This window comes from Nannobrachium achirus, assembly GCF_963921795.1.
Source record: "Nannobrachium achirus genome assembly, chromosome: 3".
Taxonomy (NCBI): Eukaryota; Metazoa; Chordata; class Actinopteri; order Myctophiformes; family Myctophidae; genus Nannobrachium; species Nannobrachium achirus.
This window is the reverse complement of record NC_137812.1, coordinates 47,880,635-47,892,872: the sequence shown is the minus strand read 5'-3', so window position 1 is coordinate 47,892,872 and position 12,238 is coordinate 47,880,635. Positions and strand designations below refer to the sequence as shown.

The 12,238-nt window shown below is 41.8% G+C and overlaps 2 protein-coding genes across 3 annotated transcripts; one reads left to right on the top strand and one right to left on the bottom strand.

The window, feature by feature from the left end:
• Positions 1-3,211: 3,211 nt before the first annotated feature.
• Positions 3,212-6,640, bottom strand: LOC308281757 (ecto-ADP-ribosyltransferase 4-like). Of its 2 annotated transcripts, none has more exons than XM_080722044.1 (3): positions 6,421-6,640; positions 4,870-5,008; positions 3,212-4,743 (listed from the first exon to the last, which is right to left on the bottom strand). In XM_080722044.1, exons 2-3 carry the CDS (start codon positions 4,999-5,001, stop codon positions 3,895-3,897), a joined length of 981 nt encoding a protein of 326 aa, XP_080578170.1. In that variant the 5' UTR covers positions 5,002-5,008; positions 6,421-6,640; the 3' UTR covers positions 3,212-3,894. The 2 variants fall into 2 exon arrangements, with proteins under 2 accessions (XP_080578170.1, XP_080578169.1); XM_080722043.1 differs by lacking the exon at positions 6,421-6,640 and adding an exon at positions 5,249-5,518.
• On the top strand, positions 5,749-8,501 carry LOC308281756 (ecto-ADP-ribosyltransferase 4-like). The gene is made up of 3 exons (XM_080722042.1): positions 5,749-6,029; positions 6,780-6,926; positions 7,150-8,501. Exons 1-3 carry the CDS (start codon positions 5,940-5,942, stop codon positions 8,032-8,034), a joined length of 1,122 nt encoding a protein of 373 aa, XP_080578168.1. The 5' UTR covers positions 5,749-5,939; the 3' UTR covers positions 8,035-8,501.
• The last annotated feature ends 3,737 nt before the right edge of the window (positions 8,502-12,238 follow it).

Here is a 12,238-nt window from a genome sequence, read left to right as displayed (position 1 = left end):
ACCTGTATGTGTGTGTGTGTGTGTGTGTGTGTGTGTGTGTGTGTGTGTGTGTGTGTGTGTGTGTGTGTGTGTGTGTGCGTGCGTGCGTGCGTGCGTGCGTGCGTGCGTGCGTGCGTGCGTGCGTGCGTGTGTGTATCTTTATTTCAGACAGAAGTCCATATCATCATACAGTATATCACCGACATGAGGCATAAACCTTATGTGTAGGCCTATATTTCATGTTTTTGTTTTTCATAAATGAATGCCCTGCACAATACTGGCTGAACTCAAAATCAGTAAAAAACAGTAACTGTAACATCAATTCTTTATTTATATACTTAAATTGTTTTCTCATTATTTCTCATCATTTGTTACTAGTGAACACTGAACAAATGAGTTTAGCTTAGTGGACATTTCCCCCTCTTGTGGTCTGTTTCTCTCACAGATATAAAAAATCACACCCGTGTGAACCGAGCGGTGGTCGTGGAGGCTGTGCAACAGCACTACTGGGTGGGTGCAGCGGGGTTAGTGTGCTTTACAATGCTGTAGTTTCTTCACACACTCTAATTTATTTGACCCTAAAACATTCAGTTTGTTAATAATAATAATAAAATACTTGACCACACATGCTGACCCACCCTTCCCCCGTGTGTGTGTGTGTGTGTGTGTGTGTGTGTGTGTGTGTGTGTGTGTGTGTGTGTGTGTGTGTGTGAGAACAACAGCGCCCCTCCCTTAACATGTGTGGTCAGAAAAGGTACTGCAGGCTTGAGGCTACATACACGGACGGCCGGACGGACGGATACCCACACACACGGCCACGTATAGGAGACGGTGTGACCACCGCTCAAAAGCTAGATACCTCGTCCACCGCTGCAGTTGATTGGAGCGACCCTTCCAACTTGATAGGCAGAAAAGCGGAAGTGTCGAGGGCAGGCTGCCACTCAAAAAAACTACTGGCCAATCACAACGCGTCTTTTCCGGGACTTTTCCATTCAAACCTGCCTCTGATTTGCCTACCGACCTTCCGTGTCTGTTACGCACACAGAAGAATTCCAAGCCTGTCAATCAAAAATGCCTATCAATGCGAGACGGGTACCAGAGAGCCGGAAGCGGCGTCTACCTTTTTAAACAACAGACTGTGGTTTCTCTCCCCTGACCTCACACAGGAGATTACAGGATGCACTATCAATATATCCTCACCAGAAGGTGCTCTTCAAGGAAGACTGGAGGACTGAAGTCAGCAAAGATGATCACATGTGCATGGTATTAAGCAACCCTGACTGGAGGGTCTACATATACTGTAGGAATAGCTAGAACATTTATCAAAATTCCACCTATAAAAATGAAACTTTAATGAAATAGAAATGTCATTAAAAATATTGAAGGGGAGAACCTACAGCCTTTAGGCCTATCCTCTGATATTCATAGTGCCTACTTACCACATTCACACACACACTGGAATTGGAGGGAGGATTGCCTAGAAATTAAGGTATCATGTTGATTTTATTTTTTATATAGTCTACTTAGAGCCATTGTGAACCCGGACATGTTGAGTACACCGATATTTTATGTTAGAAATGTTGAGTATGGGTCCCCAGCATGTAGAAACTGTCGGATGCTAACTTGCATATGTTGAGCAATTTTCATAATTTGCATAATTTGTTTAATTAGCATAATCACCTATAATAATGGAAAATATGTCAAAAACCAACTGGCCGATTTGAACAATATTGGAGTGGTTTGGGGGTTATTGAGGATGCTGAATCCATTTCTGACATTTTCTAAATTCAAAACGGCTGTTTTAGACCGGAAATTGCCATATACCAACTTAAATTGGGATGATTTTGATACCTTTTTTGTTGATTTTGATTATGAATTAAATTATAAATGTATATGCTTATACATTATCTGCATTTCAAAAGCAAAATATAGACAATCCACACTAATTATTAGAGAAATGACTGCCACAATAGCCTATAAAAAATAGTCACTTCATCATTTGGAAAATCAACAAAAAGCATCAAAATCATCCCAATTTAAGTTGGTATATGGCCATTTCCGGTTTAAAACGGCCATTTTGAATTTAGAAAATGTCAGAAATGGATTCAGCATCCTCAATAACCCCCAAAACCACTCCAATATTGTTCAAATCGGCCAATCAGTTTTTGACATATTTTCCATTATTATAGGTGATGTAAGCAATTTACCCCGAGTGAGAGGACATTATGCTCTGATAATGTCCTGTGTGAGGGGGTGATCGGACGAGGCGAAGCCGAGTCCGATAACACCCTCACACAGGACATTATCAGAGCATAATGTCCGACCCCGAGTGGTAAATAGCTTTTCTACCACTTTTTTCCGTATACATGAAAGAAAACACATAGTTGTAACTTGCAAGGATATTAAGTTACAATCATTATTGCCTATAAAACTTCCGCGACGACAGCAAATAGTTCCACAAACAACATCTTCTACTCACCACCAGATGACGCCAACTCCATGCAGAGAAAGATGTCTAGCATACAGCTAAGCTAACGTCAGTTAGAAGGACCGTTCCGGCCGTAAATAGAGGCTGTTCGCTTCCAGAAAGGCATAGGTTCAGAGAAAAGGGGCTTTAAAGTTGGCGGATTGCATTGGATCCAAATAAATCGGCGACGTCGTACGCACGTTAGTAAACATAGGACCGCTACGACCGTCATATGTTGGTTGGGGGAAAGGTGTTCCGACTACCTCCTGAAGTCCCCGGATGTACACTGAGGCGCATTGATCTCGTCCTCACACAACTGCGGCGGTTGTTCTGCCATAACCTCCGGAATTTAGCCAATCAGAATCCAGTATTTGAACATGTGACTAGAAAAAGTGGTAGAATATGCTAATTAAAGCTAATTATGAAAATTATGAAAATTGCTCAACATATGCAAGTTAGCATCCGGCAGTTTCTACATGCTGGGGACCCTTACTCAACATTTCTAACGTAAAACCTTGGTGTACTCAATATGCCAGGGTTCACATCCTGGCAAGTGGACTACATGTTGAAATGTGCTATACAAATTTCCCCTGAGGTGTGCACGCTGCCTAGGGGGTGTGTGACATTAGTGTAATGGTGTTGCTGGTGTTATAATAAAAGAATATTATCAACACATACATTTGTCTTAACTTTGACCTTTCACCAAACAAATTCCTCATTGATTGATTGATAGAATACTTTATTAACAGTTTGCAAATAGTACAGTGGTAGGTAGGTAGGCTACGATTCGACGATAATACAGTAGGTCAGTTACAGAGGGTCAGTTTCTTTTGAAACCATGTGAAAAGGTCATATTCTATCACTGGTAAACATGTGATAACATGTGATTTTACTGCACCACATTGTTGAAATTCCATATCACCTATTGAGTGTTTGTTCAGTAACAGTCTCCCTGTCTCTCCAGCTCTTCGTTAAGGGAGAAAATGCATTCATGTCAAGGATAACTTGATCCAAGTTAGACATAACTTGGATAAAATTGGTGTCCCATTTGAATATTTATTTTCTGTTGGAGAGATGGGGAGACCCTTGTTAGTGAAACAAAACAAATAATAATAATTAAAACAAGTTTTTAACGAAAAATATCACTTTTACAGACATTTATTTTCGCCTCTTTTGTAAATTAAAGCTCCCAACACATTTCTGTCTTGCCACTGCTAGGAGCCCCCACCAGAGAGATGAAGCACCTCCGTCCTACTCCTCCAGTTCAACACCCCATGCTGACAGGCAACGCCCCAGCATGTAGAGGAGTCTGCCTTCCCTCAATCGGTTGTATTCATATAGAGCAGTGGTTCTCAACCTTTTCAGGACGGCACCCCCCAAAATGATAACATTTTAACTTGGGAGTTCTGTCCAGTACAACTTAACCACACATTTGCAGTTTTTTACAATTACAGTTCCACACGGATGGAACTGCAATAGCCATCCATGTCTGAACTGTTGAAGGTTGTAATTGTCTTGTGAACTCTCAACATTTTCACGAAGACAACGATGGACAGCAAGGAACTTGTGACAATGACACAGATGACAACAGTGACTAGAATCACTTTGGATACATTTTTTGGTATAGATATTTGATGCAATGTATCCCTCTCTATATCATAAACACAATCCATGTTACTTCTCAGTGTATAGAGCACTTTGCACCACTGGTTATTTGTCTTAATGCTGGTGACTTTGAAAGCCTCATAGGGAGGAATCAGCACTTGCCCTGTGTGATTTAAGGTGGAGTAATATGTTATGTCAGCACTAAAGCATGTGTAAATGTCAAAACAGGAAGTGTTCCTTGCAGAGTCTGTGTTCCGCTCTGCATAGTTTAATATAAAGTTGCCAAAGTGTACGTCCTTGTTGGAGATATTGTGCTTCCAAATCTCCTGTGTTCTGAGGTGCGTGTAACGGCAGGACACTTGATCATGTCTCAGGATCTGAATGGCCTTGCTCAGGTAAAAATATAGGGAGTGGTGGTTAAATATTTCCTCGTGAACATTTATGTCCGCTGTTTTTGCATCCGTTTTGATATCTCGGCCTATGTACGCTTTTGTGGCATTGGTGTACAAGTATATGGAGGTAGAATGTTCTCTCTCCATGTGACTGTGTATGGGTTCCCTTGCTTTTCGCCCTGCAATGCTCCATGCTTGACTCAAATTTGTACCAGCATCCCACCCCTGTGTGACGGGTATTTCCACAACTTCAGAGTCGCAGCCATCGTACATGCTGTCACCAGCACTGTTGTTGATGGCCTGCAGCAAGAGATACATTGAAGGTCAATTATTTTAGAAAACATTATCAGAAAATGAAGTCAAGAGGAAGGTTCTAAATATTTTTTCCTAGCTGTTTTCGTTATCTTAAACTATATTAAAAAGTACCTTTTCAGGACACCTGATGAAGGTCAGAAATATGACGATGAATAATCCTGATCCCACCAAGAGAAGAAGTGACGTGATGGTACAGATATGGAAGGTTTTTAATTGACATGCTTGCCTCTCCAAGCAGGGCATAGTACATCTGTAAAGGTTGAACAGGGTCCATGACAAACATAATCAACATCATCAATTCAAAATTATAACTTTTATCACTCTTGTGATTTCTCTTTCGTAATATCACTTGAAACACAAACCAAACCCTATGATGCTAAAAGATGATCTCATCTCACAACACATATTATCAGTTGTTCATGTTTAGCATACCTGCATATAACTCAACAATGTTAAACCAGGACTTATCATTCAATACATGGTAACTTACAATGTCAATGGCATCATTGCGACTGCTATCATGTGAAGAGAAGGTCTTCTATTGCTCAACTATACAGTATGACAGGAACTTTTTTTTGCTGTAATCTAGTCTTAGCATGTTCTCAATTTCTTCTTCTGTTTGTTCTCTATACTATACTACTCCAGTTGACTCGATGGATGAGTCTGTTGTTTAGTTTTGCTAGTGCCGTTTCCTGTCAAACAGGAATTACTGGTGCCACACATGTGCAGTGCAGTGCTTTCTCCTGCATGCAAAGTGAAATGACACCATGCTTTATTGACAAAAACGCGCACGCACGCACACACACACACACACACACACACACACACACACACACACACACACACACACACACACACACACACACACACACACACACACACACACACACACACACACACACACACACACACACACACACACACACACACACACACACCTAAAAGAGAGACAGAACAACCTCTGGGATCAGTTTGTTCAATGTGCTTGCCTTTGGTCTGAATGCATTCTTATCAAATAATATAGATGTGTTTTATGCAAGATAAGCTCTGCACTATACTGTCAGGTCTGCTGTTCAGCTTGTTAGCCAAAGGCACAGCCACTATTTCTCATACTGTGTTGTTGTACCTGTATATCCAGTTGCCCAAATACTGGTTGGGACTCACTTTGTCACTGAGGTACAATGCACCGTAGCTGTGCTTTCAACAGTTCATACTTTAGAATCTCTATAAGGCATACCACCATCCTGATGATTGCATTTGGTTGTCAAAAGGTAAGCCCAAATTCATTATGGTTGTGTAGGTGGGAAAATACAAGGGTATTTTGATTAATGTAAAAAGCATATGTGTTTTTAGCATGTCCATTAATATAGTAGCTAAGCGTGTGCGTGCATGCGTCCGTGCTTGCGTCCCTGCTTGCGCGCTCGTGTGTGTGTGTGTACGTGTGCACGTGCGTGCGTGCATGTGTCATAAACGTGTTCACAACAGAATCATCGAGTCATTGCAAATGTTCCAGTAATGAAGACATGTGAGGAACAACTTTAAGATACTACAAAGGGAATGATGCAAAAAAACAAAACTCCGTGCACACGCAGTCTAAACACATAGAACGCAATTCTGTCTGCCTCCAGTTCGCAAAGGCTGTTGTTGATTGACTTCACTTGCCTGTCATTTCCCCCTGCCACACCTATACACGCAGAGCAGTGCTGCTTTCATTGGCTTCACGAGCTCACGCACGGACAAGATTCGAATGAAGTTGGTTGAGATGAACTTCATTCAAATTAGATCTGTCCTTGTCAGTCTGTCTGATGCGTTCGATCAGCGTGAACTTTGCCGTGGCACTAGACGGACTGTCTCGCAAGCCTCCATTGGAAATGAATGGGATGCGTGCATTCACACACGCATCAGGGACTTTGTCTGAATAGCCCTTGAGAACCAATGGTAGTGGTTTGTTTCAATATTTACTTAATATTGTTAAAGAGTTAATGATTACAATTTAAAAGCAAACAATTCCTCCTATTCAGACATGGAGATGTGCAAGAGACCAACGTACAAGGAGCAAGTCAATGGCAAACAGGGCAACGCTTGTGACTGTTGCCTTACTGGTTGTGGCACTGGTATTGTATCATGACCCATTTCTGCTACTCTGGTCGCACGATCAACCTGTTGGGGTAAGATAACACATGACACGCGCGCACACACACACACACACACACACACACACACACACACACACACACACACACACACACACACACACACACACACACACACACACACACACACACACACACACACACACACACACACACACACACACACACACACACAATAATGATATACTGTTAAAACAAACTTTCACTTCACTGTGACATGTTCTGTTTCTAATTGCAGCACAGTGATTCTTTGCCTCTGGATATGGCCACTGACTCCATCGATGACATGTACAGTGGATGCCGATCAGCAGCTGCTGCTAGGATTCATGAGATTGGCGTATTCGAGTGGCACGTCAATAGGAACTTCAGTGAAGCTTGGGCTCTAGCTGAACAAAAAGCAAATAAACCCACCCACAAGGACTTGGAAGGAGACCATGCCACGGCGATATACATGCACACTAATGATGAACTCCAAGACCTCCAACACGCCTTCAACAAAGCCGTGAAAACAAAGAAGCAGATGTATGGGACACCTGGATTTAAGTACCACTACCTCTACTTCTACCTCTCTGATGCAATCCGAGTACTCAGGACAAATAGAACACTGTGCACGACCACCTATCACAGGAGTAACGCCTCCTTTGATCAGAATGTTCTGGCCAATAATATGCGCTTTGGCAGATTCATCTTGACTTCTTCAAGCAGGGACTTGATGGATTATTCTGCTAGTGTTTCTTGCTTTGAGATCTATACTTGTTTCGGAGCCGAGATAACGCATTACTCAGCCATAGACCGAGAGGGGCAGGTGCTTATTCCTCCCTACGAGGTTTTCAATGTTGCTGATGTTCGTCATTCAGGCGACCAGCGGTGTAGAGTGGTCTACACACTGCGGAGTACCAACACGCCAAGGAGCACTTTAAACTGTTCCCTGAAAAATATGACCAGAACCTCTTCCAGGGACCAGAATGGTGTCAGTCTCGTGATCACGTTGGCAGGCTTAGTGCTGTTGGCTTTAAGCTCTGCGGTGCTCATAAGACGGAGGCAGCGAATGTTTGTGGCTGTGGTGCTGGGAGCAATGCTGGTACTGATGGTTATTGTAGCCATTTGGACAGTGAGCTCATAAGCTGCTCTATAGCAACAATAGATCACTGGAAAAAGGTAGATTCTACACAGTGACTTTAATATCTTCTACACTGTAGAGATATAAAAGTTCCTTACTTCAAAATACAAATGACAGTGAAAACTTTGGGGTATTAAGTGAACATACAATTATAACTGTAAACAAAAATACAATATAGTTGTTTTATCTCGCTCCTCACAGATCTTCTGGTTGGACAATGATCCTGCACTAAAGCTATTACAGTATTAGCAAGCGGCTCTTTTTATGATCACATTGGGACAGGGACTTGTCCAGTCTGTCTATGCAAGGGTGACCTCAGGTGTTTAATGTTGAAGAAGTCAGCCGCCTCACCGGTGGCACACCGGTATAAACTGGGCACAATTTTTTGTGCAAATGCTGTTGAAAATTAGGTTTGTCTTGCTGGATTTGCAACATGCATAAATGTTTTATTCTATTCCTAACTATGACAAATTCTACACATCACGTGCAAGACATGCATGGCTCATCTACAGTATCAGTGAGCACAGCTTAAGTGGTTCTTGCACCACAATAAAAATTAAAATATGCTGTATAAGATGTTTTTTTTTTCTTCTTTTCTTCTCATTGTCAAATAGGAAGTCACATAGCCTGTGGTCTTTGGGAAACCGACCGTTGACCTTGACTGACCTTGACAAGTGTAACTCAAATTCACCAGTTATCCCCCTTAACTGGTGAATCCCCTTGCTGTTATACTATAGATGAAGTACTCATTTTGGTGTGTTCATTTTCCTGGCAGCTTTGTGCACTCTCTCTTTTCATTAAACAAATATTTTGGAGACAGACAAATTAACATACAATGGAGAGTCACGGACAGAGACAAAGAGAGAGGAACATATTAATTGCATAAGTGTTGCCATCACCTCCACACAATTTTATTTCAGAGACACTTTTAATAGGAACCACCAGTCCACCATAATACTAATCAAAACAACAGTACAACATAACACTAAATAAATTAGACCTCTATGAATAAACAAACCCCTTGGCTAGATGACAACTGGCCTGATTTCAAACAGGGCTTATGTCCTTAAAGGAGTAGTTCACCCCCAAAATGACTTTTTTTCTATTCATTACTCACGCCATGGAGACGTGAGTTTAATAATGTTTATAGTTTTTTGTCTAATTCCTAAGACAAAGATGTGATTATAGTAAATGTACCCTGATGGTTTCCCCATCCAGTGCCATGGGTCCCCATCCAGGGCCATGCATTTGGGTCCCCATCCGGAATCAATGGGGGTAAATTTGCTAAAAATCAATTTTTTGTCTTAGGAATGCAAAACAAATACAAAAAAATATTATTGAACTCAAGTCTCTATGGCATGAGTAATCAATAGAAAAAAAGTCATTTTGGAGGTGAACTACTAAGCTATCACTGGTCACATGCATGCAGGCGTGGAAGTACGAAAGGCAAGGATAGGCACTTACGGCTGCCTTCCCTCAGCGGGGCAGCCCCCTCAGGCCCTCACCATGAATTTCGCCCCTCATTACTCGAGGCCGACAGACAGCCAAATGCACATTCTCTCTCAGTCTCTATGTGGTCAGAGCAAAGCGTCTTAGTGCCACTGCCACAGCCAATGTGTATTCTAGAATGCGTTTCACACTCGAGATTTTGAAATGTGTCTACCACTGCCTCCCCATTCATTAATTCACAGAACCGGTTTTCGTCAGGACATAAGCACATCATATAAACAGCCCTCACACAGTGTCTCGGCCTCATTCTATTCATTCATTCTTGAGGCAGCACAGACACAAAAATGGCACCGTTTGAACTTTGTTCAGAGAAAACTTATTTTCGACGCTTGGACGCATAAACCTGTACCACCGCCGATACCAGCAATCACAACAGCAGTCGCACTTGCAGCTCTACTGGACCCGCCGCTATAGGCTGACCACCAATACCAGCTGCACCACTCAGGGAGAGCTCAGACTCAGAGGATACTGCTTTTGAATCAAGGAGCCTCGACGCAACCACAGCTAACTAAATTCCCAGCCACTGTTATAAATGGGACATCACACGCATACAATAGCAGATGGTATCACCATAGAGTTATAATAAGAATAGAGAGGACACCAGATATCCCCGCCCGTCCACTTGCATTAAGTTGCTCACCCAGCGCATGAGGCGTTTTCACAAGCCCCCAGAACGGCTTGTAAATATTGAAGCAGCCGCCCTACTGGCCAAAGCTGGAATTTCAGGCGGGGTGAAACATACATGCACGAGCATAAGAGCGCGGCGCTGGGGTCTACAATAGGGTTCAATGGACGTCGACGTCGTTCGTGACGTTTGGCTCCACTGCGTAGTGGAGCCATTCCCCAGAATGCACCTGGATTAGCTACATGCTAGCACGTAGCCGTTGCTTCAAAACGCCACTGAGCACTTGCATTGAAATGATAGTGGGGGCGGGGCTCGTCCGCTCTCTATTTTATATATACTCTATGCGTTTTCACCCCTCCTTCCGGCTAGTAAAACCGTGACGTAGTGGGTCTACTGTTACGCGTTTTGCGTCATAATTTGTGTTCATGGACACGCTTTCATGAACGAGCACTTCCGGTATGAACGCGTGTCAATACAAAGAAGCCTAGACGCGCGTTCATGTGAGTAGACCCAACTGCAGTACCTCAAAACGGCCACCATGTCCATTTGGTTTCAGGGCGCCCCCAGGGTTCTGGGGGCTTGGGTATCACCAATAACGATGCTTGAGTATAACAAAAAAACTAGACTCCGTTTTGTGTAAAGCGTGTTGACATTTCCCTGAGGTTCACTTGGAGTCTAAATGTATAAGTGATGGCTTTAACAATTGGAAATGTGTCCATGTTAACACAACGACTGAACAATTTGACACTTTTGACATTTGAAATTAATTTCCCGTTCTGATTATGATGAGATCAACAAGCTATTTCTGTACTTCGGGGGGGTTGTACTTGAGTGAAGTTCATCTTGTGACATATTCTAGCTTTGATCAATTTCTGAAAGAACATATTTTTTTGTAAAATGTTCTTGCTTCCACAATGCCAGTCACAAAATAAAATGCAGATTGTGCCATTAATGATGTTAAGGTAAAGAAGTAACTTTATTTTAATCTGCATGAGCGCCTTTGACTTGTCTTTCTAATCTAAATGGTTCACTATTTATTCAGTGAGAAGATAGTAACAACCTGAATTTCTCCCCCTGTAGACATCTCTGTGAGTATTAGGCCAGCTGACACAAACAAAAACAAACAGAAAAGGACCATTAATCATTTAATCAAATGGAGATGAACAGTGTACACTGCAATGCAAAATATCATATCCATGTCGACTTGACACAGCATTTGTGAACTTTATGTAAATTAATGAAGATTAATAAACAAATTAGGCTTCAACCTGGGATTTGTGTAAATTCAGAAGGCTCTCAACCCATGACAGCCTATATTCTATTCAGGACATCGTTATCACACAAAGGCATGTGACCTCATCATTTTTTATATAATTTCAAGTTTTTGATCTTTTTTGTCTGTGCGTGCACACGTGTGCGTGAGCAGCACACACGCACAACTAAGTTGTTGGTCAGCAGTCGCTGAAGTTATGCTCGGGGGGTTTGATTGTTCTCCCATTGAAAGTGTATAGGGAACATTGAGATGTGTTTACTGTGTATACTGTATGTGTAAATGACTGTAGGATTGAATAACGCCCATTCACATTTTTATTTGTGGAAACAAACACAGTAAAACATTCCTCTTTCTCAAGGGACAAGCCATAGCCACTTTACTTGTGAAGATTATAGGTTAGTACCCACCACAATAATAAAAACACACTTCATAAAGCTTTTTAAAACAAAAGTACAAAATGCTTTATGAAACATTATAAATGTAGAACAGAACAAGGCAAGAAACATAGAATAGAAGATAAGAAGTGAATAAATCAAATAAAAAAAACACAATAAAATAACATAATATAGGCTTGCATACGTAGCCATTAACCCCACAGTCTGTATACCGGCATGAATGAATATAAATAAAGATATTCTTAGGAGTTCACTGTGTGATTATCTATGCACCTTGTACAGGTTTAAAGCAGGGCAATTTGCCAGTCTTTTGGCAGAGGTACAGCAGTTGGTGAAGAAAGCCAGTCATCAGAGTAATGCACACCTATGTGCTGAATTAAATGCACTTCAGAGTGTCGTAGTATG